Genomic DNA, 23,540 nt, shown 5'->3' on the forward strand with positions numbered 1-23,540 from the left:
TATATATACACATACACACATACAGTTTTCAGCTGTTAGTTCTCAGGTAAAAGAAATTCCTAATACCCTCTATGCACGTTTTTCTAAAAAAGGAGGCTTTCATCTCTGATTTTACTTAAATTAGCAGAAAGTATCAGGTGGAAACTGTATGATAGAATTCACTGAGGAAAGCATGAAAGCCAATTTCATAATGACTTTAATTAGTTGTTGTTTTGTTTTTTTAACTTTCCCATTTCTGAAAAAAAGCTATGCCCTTGGATGAAGATATGTGTTATGCCATTATAAAACTTTAAAATAAACTTAGAGTTGAACCCACACTGCCCAAGTTTCATTTTAAATATGCCATGGTTAGACACAAAGCCAGTTCAAAATATATATATATATATATAAATCAATACAGAAAAATCACTGTGTGATTACCTTCTGACTGCAGATACACTATATTGACAAAAGTATTGGGCCACCTACACATTTCACCTGCAGGAGCTTTTATGACATCCCATTCTAAATCCATAGGCATCAATATGGAGTTGGTTCCCCTATGCAGCTATAACAGCTTCCACTCTTCTAGAGAGGCCTTCAACAAGATTTTGTGTGTCTGTGGGATTTTTTGCTCATCCATCCAAATTTTATACACATGTGGCAATGGGACTGAATGAAACACCTGAATTCAATGATTAAGAGGTGTGGTCCAATACTTTTCTCCGTATAGTGTATTTCAATATCGGACATTCACAAAAGAAATTAATACTGAATTTTACATCTGACTCCAGTCAAGACATGAATGCTATTACCTTATAACCTAACAAGTTCAACACTTTCTTTCATTCTACTTAATCACTCAAGTTTGACCCTCCAAAAAGCATGTGAAATTAAAAAATAAATCTGAAAATCCTGTACAGCAGCAGAGCAACATGAAAGCAACATGTTTCTTTCCGCTCAGTGAAAATGTGATGCTACAATGTTAATCAATGCAGAACACCTTATCAGCTGATCTGCAATAATAATACAGCACAATGAGACATACAAAAACACAGGCCATGTAAGAGGAATGCCTACAGCCTAGTGGTTAGAGAAAAAAATGTTAGAACTGTTACAATAAGAAGAAATGTGCTCTGGTCTTTGTTAAAGGACCATACCAGTGTATCTATAAGTTATCATCCAGGCAGACTTTGGTTTCCATTTATTCTGAAAGTGAATTAGCAAACCCATCCATTATACAAATACTTCCATACCACACATCTTCTGGCATACTGTAGGAAATTACAAGACTCAGGCAGGTTTTAAGAGTGACCCAATTGTTTTTTCCACCCCTGCAGAAATGAATGGAATCCACTGAATGCCTGGAACAGTAAAGACAGTGAATTCCAGTTTCTAAACACAGCAGCATGATTTGCAATGTGAAGTAAACTCTATGATTTGTAATAAATGGGCTTCAACAGGCATTACCACCACCGTGGTCCGCTAAAATTTAAGAGGTCCTTCATGGCTGCATTCATCTGCAGAAGGACAATAATACCAAAGAAGCAAATGGACTAGTAAAAACAGTCCACAACATTTTTTTGTCAAGAATAATACATGAACGAGTCTTGAGAAACAACACAAAGAACATCAATAAACCAATAAGATTCTTAACAACATGATTATTCTTTTCAAGTGATGAAATCATTGTTTCATATATTTTGCCACTGTTGCTACTAATAATATCATAAATAAATGACTGACAGTTACTATGCTTTACAACAGGGAAACACAGATATGGCATCTATTAGTAAATGTTTCACTTCATTTCAGGTTTTCTTACTTCTCCTCCAACAGGATAATTCCAGTTTATCACAACTTGGATCTTTTTTTCACAGCTTTGGAAACATCAGGGTTCAGTTTTTTTAAAAAAAATGTAATCTTGATGCGAATGATTTTGTTGTTTTTTTTTGTCACCATTGCAACTAATAATCATCATACAGATCCAGTCTTGAAAACCCCGTTTTGCAGTCCAGGATCAGACAATGCATCTGCCTTTTGTGCAGATTTTTCAAAGAAACACTGGATTGGATCACCCTGAACCAGATACAAATTTTTCAAGTCACTAAATCCAGATAACCTGCTCTAAATCTGATTACATATCATGATGTAAGATACCAGTTCTGTGAAGAACATCAGGTAGAAAAGCTAACGTGGGGTCACTTTGAGTGTTTTTTTTTTTATTTGAAGAGAAACAGTATGGAGACACAATTGTTTAAATACTTTTGACTCTATTATTGTAATTAATCAAGGTGATAAAAGAACGTTAAAATTAAATAATTTTTCGTTGATATTGACAGCTTTTTAGGAATTATTTTCTGGGGATAGAATCCTTTTTATTTCTCCTTTACTGTACTAAAAGGTTTAATAAGTAGCCTGATATTTACTTTACTTCATCACTGTAATGGTTAAATAAATAAAGTGCATAATATAAAGAAATTAATATATATTTCATCAATTTGAAGTTTTATCACATTTTGTGGTCAGCGCCCTTTATTTTGGAAATGAATCTAAAACTGAACGCACCTGAAATGTTGCTCATAATCCCTCATTGCACAGGAAAACTATGTACACAACTCCAGTGTGTATGGGTTAAAGCAGACGCAGGAAGTGGTCGCTCATTCTCTCTTCCTGATGAGTTTGTCTGAAGTTTTGTTTTGTTTGATCATCTGATGGCTCATGTCTCTGACTGATCAGACTTGGGTCAGCCCGGCTCGCAGTGGCAGTAGTAAATCTCTTGGCATTCCCAGGCCACATGGGATATGTGGGTGTTCTGTGTCTGCCTCAGGCCTTGTCCTGGTTTGACGTACTCAAAGTCTTCACTGAAGCATGCAGGTGACAGCAGCAGCAGGGATTGTCGGGTGGTCAAACAGCTTTGGAGGCCCGCTAATTTTTTTGTGTTGAGCTAGGGCTTGAACTTCTCTCTTTAGCTCACTCTCTTTTTTCTTTTTTCTTTTTAACATAAACTGAGGGCAATACAGTCAAGTCCAAGTTGTAATAAAGCAAAATTATACTTAAAATTCAGCTTTTTTGAAAAAGGTTATTTAACAGCGCCAATGCTGATGGAGTCCCTTATTCCAATTCTCTTTAGTTGAGCTGAGCAGTCACATTAAGTTTTAAGGTGGCTTTCCACCAACAGTCTGTCTGAGGAGCAGCTTCCTGCAGCAGCTGGTGTATCAAACACAATGATTGATTTCCCTTTGATGGCCAACTGTTAAAAAATAAACTCTTATACAAATAAATACAGTATTTACACAGACGACTGCTGAAAGCTTGTTACTTCACTGTAAATTGCTTTAAATTCACTCTCCCAGCTGCCTTGGCATGATGCTGGCTGTCTTCTGCTCTACTGATTGTACTTATCAGCTTGTTCAGTCCCATTTCCATGGTGTTCGACAAATTCCGATGTGTGTTGTAGAAAATATGATTTGCTATGTATTTGTAAACCTTGTTATGTACATCAGGAGGACTACTAGCTGAGATAACGATGGGTAAATACGTGAACAGACCCACTGCTGCTGCTTCATTTCACCAACAACTAAGGCTCTTAAAGCCAACTTCATGGTCACATAATGTTTCTGTACAACTACCAATTTTTTCTTTTTAAGACAAATTCAGTCGAGCTGTATTCTCCCTCAGTGATGAAGGCTCGTCTGCTTTTCATGCTCACCGCTCCAGACCTTTTTTGATAGATCCAAGTTCACATGTGGGGATGTGTGTTGATGTTGTTGCCTACTCTTCTTCCAGTATCATGTTGAAATGCAGAAAAAAACAAAAAACATTGCAATAGCAGTTTCACAAAGGCCAACATCACCAAAGTCTTCCATTGACTGGATTTGACACTACACTTAGTCCTGGTGAAGAGGAAAGCGGGTGTTTTGTATATGCAGTCAAACATCCAGTATAAGAGCTTCTTCTACAGTACGAGATGCTTCTTGACTCTCCCATTTCAGCACTGTACTCCATTATTCTTCTGAAACAAATAGGTTTGGCACAAAATGTCCCGCAGGCTGAGGTCTGCTCTCATTCAAATGACATGAGGTTTGCTGGTAGCTGTTGAAAGAATACAACAGATATTTAGCACAAAAAATAGAGACTGAGAAACCTACTAGTGCTGTCAAAAAGTGAAAAAGTACACCAAGCCACTTGTAGGCTGTATCTAGGGGCTTACAGCAATATGAATTGATTGATTTGATTGATTTGGGCCACTTGGGACAGTGCAACAAGCTATGAATTCAACACTGGTGGATTATCACCTTGTAAAGCTGTGATGGTGAACATGTCGGCAAACCCATTCACAGCAGATATGAAGCAACCTTAGCATTCATTTGAGTCATGTGTCTGGTGAGGTGATAAACATCAGTCCAATTGTCAATCTACTTTCCCTTCCCTTAGGAAACATTATTAGAAATCACTCCGTTAACTTCCATTGTTATGCAGATGATACGCAATTATATCTATCAATTAATCCCAATGAAACTGATCAGTTAACTAAACTTCTGGCATGTCTCAAGAACATTAAAACATGGATGAGCTGCAACCTTCTCATGTCAAATTCAGACAAAACTGAAATTACTGTACTTGGCCTCAAACAGCTCAGAAACTCTAAAGATATAGTTTAACTGGATGGCTTGTCCTGGCCTCCAGCAGCACTATAAGGAACCTTGGAGTAATATTTGACCAAGATTTGCTCTTTTCCTCACATATAAAACAAACTTGAAGAACTATCTTCTTTCACTTGCTTTATAATGCAAAAATTAGACATATCCTGTCTCAAACAGACGCACAAGAACTGGTCCACACATTTGTTATTCAAGGGTGGATTATTGTAATTCCTTATTACTCCAACAAGTTTAGCTTCTTAAAATACAGTTTACAGAGTTTAATATAAAATCCTTCTCCTTCCTTACAAAGCTCTGAATGGTCAGGCTCTGTCATATCTTTCAGAGGCCATATTTCCCCATCATCCCTATCAGTCAACGTTTCTCTAGATGTGCTGCAGCTCGCCGATTTTGTACGTGTGACATGCGTTTGTCAGCAGGAATAGAAAGTGAAGATGGTGTTTTGATGATTATATTGTATCTATATTGTATATATATATATATATATATATATATATATATATATATATATATACACATATATATACATATATATATATACATATACTGTAGTTTAAAAGTCTCTCTCTGTCACAGAGATGAGGAAATACAAAAACGGCTGTTTTAGTCCAACTTCCCTGTTCCTTCCCTGCATGTGTGAACACCACAAGCATGAAACGCTGCAGTTCGGCGAGGCTGAAGTCACACATTTCTGACGCACGCTGTGTGAAACAGGCCTAACTCGGCTTCTGCAGAGCGTCTGGGCTCCCTTTCTCGCAGGTTTCCTTGCATCGTGATTGCACCTGGATCGCCTGAATTTTTAATAAAGTCTAGGCTATGGTGAGCACGAGTACACACACACACACATACACTTGGCGATTTTTCTGGCTAAAATGTAGCAACTGAAAATCAGACCTTCTTGGAGTTTCTGCACAGCAGTTTGGTGCTTCAAAAGTGGCTGAAAACACAGCAGTGACTCACTTAATAATAATCTGTTGTTTGATGGTACATAGCTTGGCAGGCGTCTCACTAGGTGACACGCTATCCACCTTCCCCTCCACCTTCTGATTACATAGTCAGCTCATATACGTATATGAAATCAAATACAATATATTCATGGTTTGCAGAAACATATAATGCTAACATTTTCTTTAAGAGACTAGGCGGCTATATTTCTGTCTCTTTAGCAAAAAGGGTTGAATGATGTGACCATAACTGACTGGTGGTCCAAACAGACTGGAGTGTGTGTGTGCTGAATTTACCTGAGGTCTACTGCTCCTACAAGCCTCCTCCAGGTTTTTGTGCCAGATGATGGCTGAAAACCTGGATCCTGTTTGGAACTTGTAAACATTGCCTGTAAAAACACACAGTTAGCTTTGTGTGATGACTTGAACAGAGATGACACACACAGAAAAGAGCAAGAGCTGTTGCTGGGGGTGTGATGCTGACCTTTGTCTGGGTCATTGAGCTGGAAGATGTTGGGTCTGGCTGGGTCGTCTGGCAGCACCACCATCCATCCAGTCACACACACCTTCTTACAGGGGCTGGACTTATACTGTGGCAAACACAGGATTGCACTGGATCACATTCACCACAAATATGTCAACACTAAACACATTAGAGCTGTCAATGAAAACAATAAAACAAAGGTATGAAATGTATGTCTTCACTTATGCTCACTGTGTTTTGGACATGACTTGTATCATTTACCAGGGTGGAAACCTGTCCTGGTTTACCCACAGGAAAATCTTCAGTAGATTTAACAAGGTCCGTACAGACAAGGGCTTTTCAAGAGCTCTTTTTTTTCAAAGATGAAATAGTTTTCTCCAAAACCATCTGTTGCAAGGGATTCCTGAAGCAAACACATACTACCAGGGCCTAAAATTATCATACATATTCAGGCATGTCATTGGCAAGGGACAAAAAATCAGGAATATACGGAGCACAAAGAACAGCAAGGTAGCACCCCCCTGCAACCAGCAAACTCAAAACAATCCTTAGCAGCTCCACTATCAACATTCAGGCAAATTAAGCTGCTTATTTACTGTCAAAATATAGCTCAAAACTCATGCTAACCGCTGACACTGTAGGTGTTTTGCAGGCTTGCAAAACATTCTGGCATCAGCTATTTACTGCTGTTTACCAGCTCATCAGTGCACCAATAACACACTGTTCATATAGCGTTAGAAAATAATTTCAAGCCAGCTATTCTTAGCTTCACAGTTTAAAACATCTATCCAATATGTTTCATAAAAAATATATAATTCTGTTCTCAGTTATATTCGAGTACTTTTTCAAGGACCAAGATGAAAAATGGCAGATTTTCAAGGTATCCCGGTACTAAAATGTCTGCATGTTATATTCAAATACTTCAAGCACCTCAAGCACCTTGTATGAACCCTGATTAGCAGTCATTTAACACAGTGATTTTTTTCCATAAATGTCACTTACGACACCCAGTTCCTAATACTGCAAATATATCAATATTGCAATACTTTCATCAGTGGGCCATAGGCTCAATCACCACAGTGTTATCATATTCAGTAAAACTTACTTAACAAAAATTATTTAAAAAAAAGAAAAAAATCCTTTGACATCATTACTTTAAAGCATCAAACTCACATGTTTCCTCTCAGAGGCCCTCAGTGCTTTGGCTCCATAAAATATTAGTGTTGATCCAGACAAAGTGATCCAAAATCTGGTCCATGATGACAGCTGCAACACAGGACAGAAACAGAAATACTTATGCAGCAAACATCTCATCCACTCTTGTCAGAGTTTAAAAAATAAAGCCTGACCTACATATCTCTCAAGAAATGTTTTCATCTCAAGGAAAATGTTGTTTTGGGGTGGCAAGAAAAAAAAACTACTACTAGTAACTACTACTGTTGATGTTAGATTTTGCATTTTGAAGATAAAACATGAGAAAACACAAACGCAGTGTACTGTAACCCCCCCCTCAGGCTCTATTAAAAAATATCTCAAACCTCAGTGAAAACAAAGGTCACCATACCTTGGGCTTCCGTCCCTCCTTTAGCAGTGTTTTCCTTCGCAGGGGTCCTTCAAGAGTCACACCGCTGGCCTCACTGCATCCATAGCAGGAGTTGGCAGCAGAGGAGCTAAAGGGGTTAGAAAGTGGAGAAAAGATGCAAAGGGGGAACCCAAATACAAAACATATTAGCAACTGCGATGGATTTCGACTCAGTATTTAGAGTATGCAGTTCAGTTTTGGATGAAATATGATGCTCTGTGAGAACAGTATGCAGGAATTAACTGATTAGAATAGAAACTAGTCCTTAAAATATCTGTGTTATTAAAAATGCACCTTGCACTAATTTGATGTTTAAATAATATATTGTGTATTTATGGTCCAATTGGTTGGTGTATATTTTTCTTATTTGTGTGAATAACATGGTTTCAAATGCAACTACTACTTACTTTGACTATAGAAAATGTATTAACTATGCTCACAATAATATGTGTATAGATATATATTGAACATCAGGCAGAGAGGCTTATTTCTCCACTGACATTGGCTTAAATATCACATTATACTGGAACAAGGACAGTGGTCCAATGAAATTGAGCCATAACTGTAGCTCCACTTAGCTGTGCATGGAAACGTACTGATTGCTGTTTTTCAAGAGACTATTGTGCCACACGTTAACCACAGAGTTATTAACTAATTAAATTTAAACGTATCTAATAAATAACAATCTGCAATTGTAACATATTTGTGGTTTGCAGAAACATTCAATGCCAACACTTTTTCTAGCGACTGGATTAAGCTACTGTGTTGCCCAAATCATCATGACTAGCCAGAAAATAGCATGAATACTGAAAAACAGAGTTATGTTTGCAAAACAAATAAATAAACAAATGGCCTTATTTGGCAGAAATGATCCAATTTGGCAGCACTTCTTGCACATAACCATGACAGACATGACACAAAATGTGAGCATAACAAAAAACAGGAAACACAAAATATGACATGAATACAACAAGGAAAAACCTCAAATCTAGAAAACAAACTGTGAAAACACATTTATGAATTTAACCACATTCAAATATATATTACTAGGAAGTCTAAACACAGCAGACAGGAGTGAAGGTGTCTGGACTCAGAGCAGGACTGTGACAATGAGAGTGTGATTACAAAGATGCACATAGTGAACTGCGTGGAAACGTGTTGCCCCAATAAGTTTAAACTAAACCGTTTGTTGACATTAGTCAGCACTCCTATGGTCAAAGCTATAATCAAATATGAAGATAAAAATGTATCTACGCTTTTAAATTAAATTAAATTAAATTTTAAAAAATCCTCCCAAAAAATTGTTCAAAAAATAATAATTAGGAATCAGCAATGTTTATCAAAATACTTGCCATTAACTTTCTGTCGTATGGCTAACTGATTAATTAACTAATTCATTTCAGCTGTACTTGTGCTAACTGCTGGGTACTTTAATTTATGACAAATACAATATTTTAAAAATTCTTTTTTTCATAATCTTAATTTGTAAAGTAACTTGTGAGAAAAGCTTTCAGTTGTAGTGAAGTAAAAAAGTACAATATTCGCTAGTGAAATGTAGTGGCATAGAAGTACAAAGTGGCATAAAAAGAACAGAGTTAACAAGTTAACCACATTACCTCAAATTTGAATTGAGTACAGTACTTAAGTAAATGTACTTAGTTAAATTCCACCACTAGTCTCATCTAATTTTAGGAAAAATGGCAAGCAAGCTTATTTCCAAAAATGTCATGACTGTTCCTCTACCAGTGAAGCAGTTTGTATTCTGAAGGTGTTCTGACCACTTTTGGATTATTTTCTCTTTTCTTTTTTTATGGTATGATATTTAAAATCCTGTTTCAGACTGTGATTGTGATTAAAGGATCAAAAATAGAAATGCATTTTCTAACTTCAAGCTGTCAAGATAGTTTTGCTTCATCCCTCGAGTGTTGTTGTTTTTTAAATACAGCTAATATTTTTAACAGTTTTCCAGCTCACATTAATGTTTTACAGTGGTAAAAAATCAGCATCTCTTTTCGGGATCTGATACTCTTGATAATCAACAGAACACACTGTCAGTTCATTTGCGGGTGAACTGACCCTGTGGAGAATAAGGAGACTATTCCATCTCAACGTTCAGCAATTGCACTTAGTTGCAGCTAGTCAGTGGAACGTACAGCCTACAGCCAAATGTACTTTCTGAAAGCTGTCTTGCACCAGCATGCAGTGTAGGGATGAGGTGAGATAAAACAATAGAGCTGAACTTCGATAAGCCCATACAGATGAGTTCAGTCTTATTTCAAGTGATACTGACTTGTTGCTCTGACACTTCACTGTACCTGTAAACATAGCTGCGGCTCCGGGGGGAGTTGCGAAGCGGGACCCTCCAGTTGGGGCCCAGTGTTGCGTACATGCGTCCCCTGTGTGTCACACGTTGTCACAGTCAGTCTCTGGCTCATGGGATTATCACAACTGTTTACTTTATCCCAAATTCACAACAAGAACCCAGAGCGTGAACCATTGAGATGGAGCAGTGAGAGGAAATGTTGGCATCAATTCTGAGCATCAAACACTTGATTTCCGATCACTGTTGTAGCTTCTAGTAAACTAATGCCAATTCAAACCAATCATAGTACATGAACATGAACATAAACATGATCATGTTGTCCAATCACAGCCTGTTTTTTAATGTGCTGCTATAACTGAAGTATTTGCTGTGTTCTTGCTGGGACAAATGTACTCGGCCTGATTAACTTGACAGGATGTTAGCAACATTCAAATACATTTATACTACATGCAGAATGAAAATGCTGCAGGTACAGATACAACTGGTGACACAGGAGTACCTGTCCTGGACAAATTCAAAGTGTAAGGATAAGTCCAGTGGTATACTTGCTTCATCCACGGTGCCCCAAATACTCACAACAACAAGTGAACTATTTCCTCATGTATAAGTAACATTTGATAAAAACTAGAATGAGCACTGGCTTTTAGGAAATCACTGAGCCCTAAAAAGACTAAAAAAGAAACTGTGGGAGTGTTCCAAATAACATACTTCCTCTTTTCACTTTTAGTAGGCAATGTGGTTGCCCTTCTGAAGTAATGTACTGTTGCTGCAGTATGCACACAATCAGGACATGCTACCTCTTCATTTAATAAAACAAATCAAACTCATTTGCCAAACTCAACAGAGACAGAGAGCTTATCTGGGAGAGCTCTGCTGTTGACATTTTGCAATGTTTAACTTTTAAGTTATAATTACATACTAACATGGATTCTAACATGTTATATGCATTAAATTAGCATCCATAGGCATTTCTCTGTCATTCTTATTTTCATTTTTTTGTTGCTGGCAATTTCTATGATTGTTTGTTCACTTAAATGATTCATGTTCCTAATATTACCATTTGAGTGGTCATCAGTCACTTGAATGTGCTGTCATCCATCATTGCGGCTTCTGTCAGCTGTCAATCAGCTGCTGATCAGCTGTCCTATCTGCTGCTGTGCAAAGGATTGTGGGTAACAATAGCCAAAAAAGTATGCAGGTTTGCATACTCCAAAATCTGACTGGATGTAGTAGAACATCCTGGTATTTTTGGCATACTGCATTTGACATACTAAACTTTTTTGCCTTACTCTACAGTATGGTAGTATGAGTATTGAAACACATAGTGTATTTTTGTGATTTTTGTTTTTTTAAGGTTGCCATCTTCAGTAGGAACCAATGGGCTCAAAACAACAGACAGAGTGAGGCTGACAAAAATTATTGAGACACTAACACATTGTTGGTTTAGTCTTCCCATATGATCACTGACTGTAAAAAAACAAATAAAATATAGATTACTGTCAGCTTCCTTTTTCAACAGTACCTGACTGTACCTTTATAATCACTTTGAGGTAATGAAGTTGTTTTGAAGTTATTTTTTGTAGGACAGAGGAATGGCATATGCTGTAAAGCCCTCTGAGGCAAATTGTGATTTTTGGCTTTATAAATACAATTGAACTGAATTAAATGATGAATAAATAACTTCATTTTCTGTGGTTTGTTAGTTAGAGATTAAAACCTTTCTGGACTTGATGAGTGGTTATATGTGATGAATGGCTCTCACCTCTCCAGTCCAGGTGATAGCTCCTCCCCAAAAGAGCTTTCACTGCTGCCTGTTTGGAAAAATAAAATAAGACAGGTTTATTCTCTGGTCTCCTGTTAATAACAAAAGCTACTTAGGCATTTTAAATATAGCAGAAACAGTGTGGAAGAAATCTTATGTTGAGAAAACTTCACTCAGGCTCCTAACTAAAAACACTGCCATGTGGTTGAATGCCTCGCCTTTCGTCAAGCACTTACAGTTTACACCCATGTCAGTGAAAACATGGATGCTTCACGCACATCTTCCCCCCAGCAGCACAGAAGACCTCTACAATCAGCACAGTTTACAGATGAGGGTCACCAATTCAGTATAAGACTGTATGCGTAATGGACAGAAAAGTTTTTTATGAGGTCACAGTGACCTTGATCTTTGACCTATGACCACCAATCTAATCAGTTCATCCTTGAGTCCAAGTGGATGTTTGTGCTAAATTTGAAGAATATCCCTCTGTGCATTTTTAAGATATTGCCTTCACGAGACTGGGCATATGTATGTACGTACATATGTTTTCGGGTTGTGCTTACATATATGCGTACGGAAGTACAGTATGTACATACAACCCGGAAACATTAAGCCTCCTGCCTTTCGGAGGCATAAAGGGAATCTTTACTTGAGCTTCAGAAGAAAACACATGATTATGATTATGTCTTGGTGTACCAGAGTTTTGTGTCGAGCACCTGGAGCAACTCTCCGATGCAGGCATACAGGAAGTGATGCTGTTGGCTTCTACCAGCCAGAGCAAAAGAGGGGAGAAATTGATAAAATCTATTTATTTATTTAACATTAGATTTGTTTTGCTTTGTTGTAATTTTCTGTTAAACACGGCCTTTCATTTTGTTTACTCAATGTTACATGGACATAAATAACCCTTTTATCAGACTTATTCTGGTTAATGATCATATCCAGGATATGGTGTTTACATAAGCACAGAGAAATCAGGTTATACACATCCTACATATACATCCCAATCTCTATCAGAGGACTTCAGCTAGTTTATTCAGGTTTCTCATAAACAGAATATGCTGTTAACATGCTTTAACACATACATTGAATACTCATAAGCATCATAAACAGGTTATTCATCTCCATGTAAAGGCACTGAATGCTTTGTGTGTGTGTGTGTGTGTGTGTGTGTGTGTGTGTGTGTGATTCTGATGTTTTCATCTGATACCATGTTGACAGATTGACTCAGAGACTTAAGGCGTGTTCTGACTGTATAAATAAGGGATGTAGATAACGTGACATTACACATTGGTTAGTGGACTGCCGTTTTAAAGCCTCAAGTTCGGCAATTTTTTCCGTTGGAGCCAGAAATGACCGTTTTTGGACAAAAGGGTGGAGCTGTGGGGGAGCGAGGGCTGGATCTGACTAATAGACAGTGGTGATGCCTCACAGACAGCCTGTCACTCAAGCCACCCTGCCCTTACATAACTGTAATCTGGGACATTGATAAAATGTAAACAGGTGAGTTATATAAAAGTCCACCCTGTCCAGTTTTCAAAACTGTTTTTTTTTTTTTTTTTTTTGCACCAGGCTGTAAACATGTTAATTTCTCCTGTAAAGCTGGACATTTTAACTCTGTTTTGGAGCCAGCTGGAACTGCAGTTTTTGACGCTTTGGCACTGGTTTTTAGCTTTGTAAGTTGATGCTTGGTGTTTCAAAAAAGTGCATGAGGGCTACTGCAGACATTTAGAGGCTTTTCTGCACACAGTAGATGTGATTGATCTCCAGAGAGTCATTAAAGTAGAATGTATGAACACCAAACAAAAACCTTCATACCTCAGCTGGTATTTTACTGTGGGGTTGTTGCTGTTTTAGCATCCAAAAACAGGTTTAAAACATAAAATGAGTGACAATGGCTGAAACAAGCGTCTCCCCTAAGCAAAAGTAAACCTCAGTATGACATCACTTTTCTGTTCACATTCATGCACAGAAGGTCACTGAAGGTCATAGAAAAAAGATTGCATCCTACGGCACATACATACCTAATGACAGGCCGTTGGACACAGACGTACTGTGTGGATCATTTCTGACGGGACTCTGAGACTCTAAGAAGCTGTCATCCAGCAGGTGTCGTGCTTTCTCTATGGGAAACGTGGCACTCCTGCTCTCTGACATGCCATACTGACACATCATACTGTGGACACAAACAAGCCATTACACAACCAGAAAAACAGACACACTGTGGAGGCAAACATGGTACAATGTATTTCATACTGAAGGGGAATTTTTCCCATTACCTGTCAAATCATATAACCAAGTTATATGGACATCTAGTCCAGAAAGGTTTTAATCCCATGTTTGGTGTATGACATCACCATTCCAATAACTTATATTTTATTGCTGCTCTGCATGTGTCCAAAAATTGTTATAATCAGCATGTTGCTTTGTGTTGCTTGTGTAGCAACATTCACTGAATGGTGGAAACTGTTGCTGTATTTCTTTTCTTTGCTGATTCCTGTTACGGTGTTATAATCAATCATCAAACAGTCCTACTGAACACAAGAGAGACAGAACTAGGGTAGAGTTAAGGTCAAAATAAAACAAGAGGACAAATAATGCAAGATGCAGGATGCAAAATGTCAATATAAATGAATACAAATAAAATAAAAAACAAAACCAATAAAGGTAATAAAACCACAAATTAAAAGCAAATAAAATAAATAAAACATAAATTAAATCAATAAAAAGACAACATCACATAAAAACAAGTATCTTAAAATGCGGTTTCAAGAAGTGATTTAAAAAAAGTCAATGACTCTGCCAGCCTTATCTCCTCAGCAAGGTCACCCATAGGCTGAGGTGTCAACATTTCTGTTGGAGCCAGACCCAAACAAGCTTTAAAAGTAATAAGAAAAACCTTAAAATGAATTGTGAAACAAGCAGGGAGAAAAGCCAGGATTAGATTGGTGTAATGTTGTCTGCTGCATTTTGGAAGCGGGAGAGTGATTTTTGGTTGATGCGAAAGAGGAGGGAGTTATAGTAGTCAAGTCTGGAGAAAATGAGTGCATCTCATTAAACACTTTGAAATGTGGAGTTTGCAGGTTCAGACTTTGACAATCAGACTGTTATTTGCTGGATGAATCACATCCGGAATCTAACTTTGGGAAAGGCCTGTCATACTCACTTGTTTCCCAGACTATGGCTTTTTCTGTGGTGGGAGGGAGGGGGGGTGGGGATATGAACCCCCACAGAGGCGTCGGGGCAGGTGGGCCGTCGGTTATACCTCACACTGGCAGATACCTCAGCGAGTCCTGAAACACAGAAAACTGTTCATCTCTTCTAACTGCTACAGCACTGGTAAAAACTCCCAAAAAAGAACCCCTGTAACGGGGGGGGGGGACCTCAGGAAGAGCGGCAGAGGATGATGAGGGATCCCTCTTCCAGGACGGACAGACGTGCAATAGATGTCGTAAATAACAAATGAAGTACAATTGTGGCAAAAAGGAAAGAGAAAGAGAGAGGGGTGAGGGGGAGAGAGGGGTAAAGAGGCACAGCAATACTTTAAACAGACACGTCATAATACAATAACAATAGGTGCAAAATGATCAAATGCACTCTGTGATGATATCGTGGGTGTTGATAAGAGTCTCATGCATATATTGATACGGAGGTGTCCAAAGGCATGATCACAGCATCAGCGCAACCAGGACCAAGAGCATGATCAGGGCGAGCTGGGGGTACAGTATCAGTGCAGCCACAGCACAGGCACATCCAAAGGTATGGTCACAGCGCCAGCACAGATATCACAACGATCAAGCACAGCCAGGGTTGCGGCCAGGATCCAGGAATGGTGAGTGCCATTCCCGTCTACATATCAGTATGATATTGTCAGGTAGCCTCCAGTGTCTGCTGTTGACATTCCAGGGCGGCATGTCAGTTAATGCCGGTTACATGCAATGCGTCTTTTAAAAATACACTTCCAGTTTCACAGGAAATTTACATTTTCTGCTTGTCAGATGCATACCATCTGCGGCAGGGTCTGCCCAACCACGTTATAAAGTGAAGCCACCCTCCGGTATATCATACCCCTGCCAATGTTCTTGTGTTTCACACATACGTGCCGGACCGTTGAAAAGACTGGGGGGGTCTGGAACTGTGTAGTTCCTTAAGCACCTCCTCTTTTTGCATTCTTGGAAATAAAGTAAATTTGGTTCAGCACATCGATCAAAGGTCCATAGGAGTAAAGCACAAAGTCCTCCACAATAGGAAGTGTATGCTATTTATGGTCAGACTTTGGGAAGATCTCAGTATCTAGCATGTTGTTGACCTCTCAAACTTTACCGGGTTGTCCATACATGCATAGATCCTACTCATCACAGCATCCATGTCCAGAACAGTAGTGACTTAAAGAAGTCATCCTGATGTACTACACAGCAGTTGGGCAGGTATCATACTGCTACAGCAGATTCCGTCCAGCCATGTTGTAATCTGAGCCCTTCTGCCAGCGTTTTGTTTTCTGACAGTGTAAGAGCCTCTTGCATTTTGCTATCCTCTATGCTACGTGGTGTTTCTCTGCCCTGCTCAGAGTAGAGACAGACGGTGGCGCATTCAGTTGTCAGGCATAATTGTTTGATTTAAATAACTTTTATGTACCTGAAATGTGCACTGTGCAGCTGTACTGTCTTGGAAAATAGAAGTGTCAGATCTGGACTCAGTACTGGCAGATCAGTAAGATTATATAACACAGATGGGGGGCAAAAAAAAAAGATCACAGCATCCCAAGTAATAGGTCTGCCAACATAATCCTATCATTAGTGCAACCACAGTTCTGCCATGTGGTAAGACTGTGCAGGATTGGTGAATTGATGCAGTGCTATTATTATGTGCACAGTGGAACTTCTGAGTCGCCCTCTGATCCCTCTCCCCAGTGGAGCCATTCAAACAGCTCCATGTGCCCAGTTTGGACTGAGCAGGGCAGTCTATGTTCATCAAGATCATGGAATACTTGTATAAAGTTATTTTGTGGCACAAACAGCCTCATGTTGAATCAGATCTGCTGCATTACGAAAAACTCATACTGCAGAGGACATACAGCTGGATCTGATTGTGCCTTTTGGGTGTTTTGGTGAAAAATAGATATAGTCCAAATGACAATGTCCTATGCAAATTAAATTTTTTCCTACAAACAAGAGGAAAAAGATCACTGATCTAGGATGTAAAACACACAATATAGTGTAGTAAAGTTAGAGGAATCCATGTAATAGGACAATAAGATCCCTCTGGGATGGAAGCTGCCTTAATTTGCCTTAATTACTGAACTTTTAGCTCGTAAAGACACATGCTGGTTTTGGCCAATGCAACTTGCTTTCTGGAGACCAGCACACTCAGCAAAACAGGGGGCATGAACTATCACTCAGAGTAAACAAAAGTTATTCTCCTTTTCCACACACAAATTCACTAAACCCATTTATAAAGTTTTAATGTTATTGACCAGGCATGTCCAAAATCTGGCCCAGGGGCCAATTGTGGCCCTCTGACTAACCTAAAATGGCCCTGAGCTTGTTGTTCAAAATATACTTTCTGTGGCCCTAGAAATACTTGGTAAATAAAACCAAATCACTTTGCATTTTTGCATCTTTTGCTTTTCGCCTCACAATGGCAGGACTATCAAACAGTTTGTGGACATGTACCAAGTAAGAACTACACAGGCAGAACTGATGGGTTTTCATTAACAGACAACAAATAAACAGACAAAGAGACGACATTTCCTGCTAGCCAGCAGACATGGCCACAGCAGAGTAGAGGTTTAAGAAAATATTGATACACCTGAGTACTAAGTACTACGTACTAAGTTCCACCCCTAAAACACAGATTTCCAATCATAGTATTGGGCATCTCAGACAAAGGTCCAACAACTACACAGTCTCCATAGATTATAATGTACTCGTTTCAGATTTTCTTCATTTTCAGGCTGGCTTTGTGGATTTTAAGCTAAAAGTTGTGCCTGGGGTATGTCGTTCAATACTCTGATATTCACAAACCCAGACAGGTGGTAAAGAGATTAACATTTCTTCCCCGTTCCAAAACTAGAATCAAACCCAAACTGTAGGTTAGCTCGCTTACTAACACCAATGCATGTACAGAACTAGGCTACTACTCACTGATTATTAATATTAAAATAGAACACCTGAGTTTTGTTTACATCTCAAACTGAGCCCCCCCCCCACTGATATTTAGAGCACCTAAAAGCCTAACTTACAATGCACAAAATACCTGCTAACACAAGCTAACATCTGGCCTTTTAATGTAATGGGAAAGGTTAAAATCAAATTAGTGTGCATCAAGTTTCTAAGAGAGACTGAATAAGTAAGAGATATATAGAGATATAAGAGAAGTAGCCGCCATAATGTTTTCACAGACCTCTGTCCATGCTACTTTCTACTGTTTACCTGTTCTCTGGCCTGTCTGTGATGTCGAACAGACACACCAAAACCATCCACATGCACACACAGAAAGGCACACTCATCTGCTGCAGCACTGCTGTCTGACCACTAATCAGAGGAAACCAAATTATTAAATCAACAAAAGATCACTCCTTGGAACATTGCACTGATCAAACCAAAACTGAAAACAAACTTTATTGCTATCTGGCTCTGAACCATGAATATAAATTGGTGGAGTGTCTCTTTACTGTCAGAGCTACAAAGCAGCGACAGATCCTGACCAAACACACACTGAGTTAGCACAGTCCAGTCATAAAGCTTAGCCCACAGCTAGAAACAAAGATGCACTTCCTCTTAAAATGTGACAAATACAATAACTTCAGAGTGGAGTAGTTCAAGAAATGTGATTTGATAATCCAAAACTTCACAGAACTACATCACAATGAGAAACAACAGATCCTATCAGGAGAGGGACATGCAGCAGCTGCACAGTCTGTGAGTGCATGTCACAAACTCAGGGACACATTATTAAAACATGAACACCAAACATGACAAACAGAATGGCTTTTTTATGTAATAAAATCTCTTCATATTTATTTAACAATAAAATCTGAACCAGAATAAGACAAAAAAAAAAAAAACAGGCAGGTAAACTAACAGGCAGTGACAGACATTTCGTCACAGTAATGTGTCAGTCACTAGTGAAACATGCTGCTCACAAATGTACTATACCACATCATCAGTGTCTTACATGGTCACATTGTTCCCTCAAGACATATATTTGCTGAAACTGTCTCACTGATTCTTAACCATGTCATGTTTCCAGTTCAGTCATCCTGACATCTTGCTGCATGCAATAGTTTCCATCATTTGAATAAATTAACCTCTGGCCTCTCTGATATATTCCACAGTGCTGGAAAGAATCCCCTTCTATGTTTTTTCATCCAATTTACAACACAAGTCTTTTCCCCGTATCATCCTTAGATTATTACAACCATTACTTGTTATCCAAGGACATATTTAATACCACTTTGATGCCTTGTGGAACACCGTTGGTAGCAGCACTGATTTCTGTTCAGATGAAAGGAAACTTAAATACAGTCTCTGATCTGCAGACATTTTCAACGTGGCTTCATCCTTCCAGATTGATTGATCCCCTCACTCTATTGTAAGAAAACAAATAAATCATCTAATATTCTGATAGCTTTTCTTAACCTATGAGCCTAATAAACTGTCTGCTTACCTGTTTTTATTTTAGGGTTATGTCATATGGATGCATATTTTTGAATATTACGAGAGATCTTACATTTTCTATGTACTTCTTGCCAAACTGTTTTATAGGTGTTAGAATATGAGTTATCATACTTTTATTATTCTAATGTTGTATTCTTTGTGCAAGAGCTTCAGTGGGTTTAAAAGGAGAATTGCATTCCTGTTCAATCAGGATCCTGTACAAAACAGTATTTGTTCTGCCCGCATGTCTGGTGAGCTTTGCCATCTCAAAAGAAATACTGTAATATTTTATGTTTGGCAATGATAGACTGCCTCCCTTCTGTGGCTAGCACAGTTTGTCCATATGAATTCTAGGTCTTACTTCTATCCCAAAGAAAACGCTTAATGATTTTTGTTATATCTTAGTAACATATAGATATTAGTCTAAATAATTCCTATGTGGAACCACAACCATCATTATTGTATGCACCTATCATCATAATGATACATAACCACACACATACACACAGGGAACAAAATTGGGCCCTGGCATTTTAACAGTGGACCAGTCCATTGCCTCCTCTGCATGTGGTGCTGCAGCAGTATCACTGCCGCCATCATTAGAAACACTTTGCATCATCTGCAATTACTTTTTTTTTTTTCTCTCTGAATTTTTCTGTTCCACTTTCTATTTTTTTTCCATCTCATTTACATTTACTTTTTCAATTACTCTGCTCTTTCTGTCTTGATTTAATTTATTCACTGCTTGACCTCTCCTGCTTGACTTCTAGCATCATATGATGGACCATCCCACTTAAATGAGTGAAGGATTTTTTTTTTTTCCTTCATTGCTGGTGGCGGCCTTTTAGCCTACGAGGTGGAATTGCCAGAACTGCCCTATGGCCAGTCTGAACCTGCATTCAGATCTAAGTATACTTGGACAATTATGACACATTTTGATATTTACAGTATGATATCAGGGTTTTGATGATATAAATATTGTAATTTATCTGTGTTGTGTTTTTGCTGACATGACAGTTCATGTGTATTTTTTAAAATATTTGATTCAAATCTCTAATTTGAATTTGTAATTTGACACTTTGGCAAAACAGTTTACACGCAGTGATATATGAGCTGGGTGAATGCATCATGTCACGTGGGATTTCTCTTGTTTTTGTCCTTGCACATGTTCTACTCCACCATGCCATATTACATTCATTTGTTGTACATGGAGAGAGTGAGTTAACCAAATTCTTGTGTTTGGCGGAGTGTGAAGTGCATGACACTTGTTTATTCTGAATGGGCCAACAAGCCCGTGGAGCCAGCCAGGGCAGCCTGTTACTGCCATGTTATATAACTCCAAATGATCCTGCTGACTAACATGAGGAGGACAAAACCATGAGTTACTGTGTACTTATGAGACTCTCACACATAACAATTTTATGAACAAGTTCATTCAGAACAGCACCTTTGATACACACTGGGTAGTGAAAAAACAAAAGGTAGATCACTAAAAATGCACATTTCTGATCTGCAGAATGTATCAAACTATTATTAGTTTCAGTCTGTTGGGTGTTTTTTTTCCATTTACTGTGAACAAGGCAATATGTCTGCTGTACCTTTTAAAATCAATTTTGCCGACCCAAAAGGTTGGAAGCAACTTTTACATATTTCAGTTCAATTCTGAGGTACTTTCACGTTTTTTCCTTTTTTTGCGACTTCACAATTTTTCTCTGAAACATTTCAGAGGCAAATATTTCTCCTCATCAGCTTATAAAATACAATGCTTTGTAAAAAGATTAAACTACCTCACTGTATATAAAGTCATTAAACTTCCCTCAAGGTGATCTTGAGATATCATGTTCGCAAGAATGAGATAGATGAGGTCACAGTAACCTTGACCTTTGACCTTCAATATCTAATCACTTTCAGCCCAAGTGAAAATTTGTGCCACATTTGAAGAAATTCCTTCATTCCTCCACATAACTGACATTTTTGTATCACACAAGAATTGTCATTTGTTTAGTTATTTTTCTGTAGTTAATTTGAATGGTTGTTTAAGGGGAGCAGCGTTGTCTCCAATTTGTTTAGTGAGCAAACCCATTTGTTTGGAATTTCAAAAAAGCACTAGTGCATGTAATTGGTGAATCTAGATGCATTAGTTTTAGTTTGAAGGAATGGTAAATGGACTGCACTTGTATTGTGCTTTTCGACCACCCTCAGCGCTTTCACACTACAATTGTCACATTCACCCATTCACACACTGGTGGCCAAGGCTACCTTACTTTGTGCCATCTGCTACTCAGTAACCATTCATACGCACTCACATTCTGATGACGCAACATCGTGAGCAGTTTGGGGTTCAGTATCTTGCCCAAGGATACTTCAACACGTTTACTGGAGGAGCCAGGGATCGAAACGCTGACCTTCCGATTAGAGGACGACCTGCTCTACCTCTGAGCCACAGCCGCATGCATCTCCTTTGTAGGCAGAAATGGTTGATATTAACAGAAGACTAACCAGTTTGTTGTTTTCACTCAGTGTGGTGGAGAACATAGGTGAAGACAATGTCTTGGGAGCATTCCCCTGGTTTCCTGAGTGTCGCCAGGTTCTGGTTTCTTTTTGTTTCCAGTAGATTTGGTGCATAGGGACCCACCACCTGTATCTGTATGAAGACTAGGGTTGAGATTAGTTGACTAGAAAGTGTGACCAGTTAGATAGGCCTTGGGAACTGGAGATCTGTGGTGGCTCTTTGATGTCACCATTGCAGATGACAACCTGCTATCTGACCAAGTGGACCAAGCACAGGAGCTTTTGGCTAGTTTCACTCGCAGAAAGATGCTTTTGTAATTACCATGCACTAAAACTGAAATCTTTCTTTTCATTACTGCAAAATCTCCTCCTGTCAGTCCAGTGACCAGTGCCCAATGTCACTCTAATTTAATCCAATTCAATTCAATTTTATTTATAAAGCCCATTATCACAAAACACAGTTTGCCTCAGAGGGCTTTACAGCATATGACATCCCTCTGTCCTTAGAACCTCACATCATCTAAGGAAAACCAAGATTAATACAACAACTTAATCTTAAACTAGAATTAACCACCATGCAGTTGTATCCCTCTGTGCACCACTCAAGATGCGCTTAGAGTTTACGTCCATGTCTGAGAAAACATGTATGCTTCACACACATATCTTTCCCCGGACAACACAGAAAATCTCTACAATCAGCATAGTTTCAATATTAGAGTCACCAATTCAGTATCTAACAAAATGTCTCCCCTTTTGTTGATGATGATCACAGTGAAGTTGACCTTTGACATTTTGGATCTAAAATATCATCCCTTTATCATTATATCGTATTAGACATCTGTGCAAAATATTATCATAATTAGTATATGAATTCTTCAGTCATAGCTAAAAACATGTTTTGTGAAGTCAGTGTGACCTTGACCTTTGATCTTCACATTTAAATATGTTAATTTTTGATTCCAAGTGGATGTTTGTGCCAAATTTAATGAAACTCCCTCAAGAACTTCTTGAGGTATTACGGCCACTAGAATAAGACAGACACAAGGTCACAGTGACCTTGACATTTGACCACCCAAATCTAGTCAGCTCATCGTTGACTCCAAATGAATGTTTGTGTCAAATTTTATAAAAATCCCTCTCAGTTTTATTGAGATATTGCATTCACAAGAATGAGGCAGATGCAAGTTCACAGTGACCTTGACCTTTGACCTATTACCAACAAAATCTAATCAGTTCATCCTTGACTCCAACTGGATGTTTGTGCCAAATTTAAAGAAATTCCCAGACCAACAATCCTCTGGGAAAGGCTTTCGACGGGGCAGCAGAAGCATTATGAAAGGAGAGAGAGAGAGAGAGAGAGAGAGAGAGAGAGAGAGAGAGAGAGAGAGAGAGAGAGAGAGAGAGAGAGAGAGAGAGAGAGAGAGAGGGAGAGAGAGAGAGAGAGAGAGAGAGAGAGAGAGAGAGAGAGAGAGAGAGAGAGAGAGAGAGAGAGAGAGGGGGGTAGTCACTGTGTAACTATTACAAACAAATCCCACCATGTCCCTGGCTGGCAAGCCTGACAGACATGAGTCTATGGAAAAAGATTGATGTGTTAGTCCCTGAGGACAGTGGAATGGCTGACATGTTGCTGCTG

The 23,540-nt window shown here is 38.6% G+C and overlaps 1 protein-coding gene across 2 annotated transcripts in view; it reads right to left on the bottom strand.

Moving 5' to 3' along the window:
- Positions 1-178: 178 nt before the first annotated feature.
- Positions 179-23,540, bottom strand: part of LOC121959529 (ras-specific guanine nucleotide-releasing factor RalGPS1-like) — an 85,180-nt gene continuing 61,818 nt past the window's right edge. Inside the window, exons 12-20 of one of the 2 annotated variants that reach the window (XM_042508882.2) lie at positions 14,905-15,031; positions 13,763-13,914; positions 11,739-11,787; positions 9,969-10,049; positions 7,636-7,741; positions 7,245-7,337; positions 6,072-6,177; positions 5,885-5,976; positions 179-4,074 (exon numbers count right to left, since the gene is read on the bottom strand). In XM_042508882.2, the coding sequence (XP_042364816.1) occupies positions 4,045-4,074; positions 5,885-5,976; positions 6,072-6,177; positions 7,245-7,337; positions 7,636-7,741; positions 9,969-10,049; positions 11,739-11,787; positions 13,763-13,914; positions 14,905-15,031 (836 nt within the window). In that variant the 3' untranslated portion in view covers positions 179-4,044. The remainder of the gene's footprint in view (positions 4,075-5,884; positions 5,977-6,071; positions 6,178-7,244; positions 7,338-7,635; positions 7,742-9,968; positions 10,050-11,738; positions 11,788-13,762; positions 13,915-14,904; positions 15,032-23,540) is intronic. The other variant, XM_042508883.2, reaches the window with a different exon arrangement.

This window comes from Plectropomus leopardus, chromosome 20 (assembly GCF_026936395.1).
Source record: "Plectropomus leopardus strain MGB_pleo_1.0 chromosome 20, ASM2693639v1, whole genome shotgun sequence".
Taxonomy (NCBI): Eukaryota; Metazoa; Chordata; class Actinopteri; order Perciformes; family Serranidae; genus Plectropomus; species Plectropomus leopardus.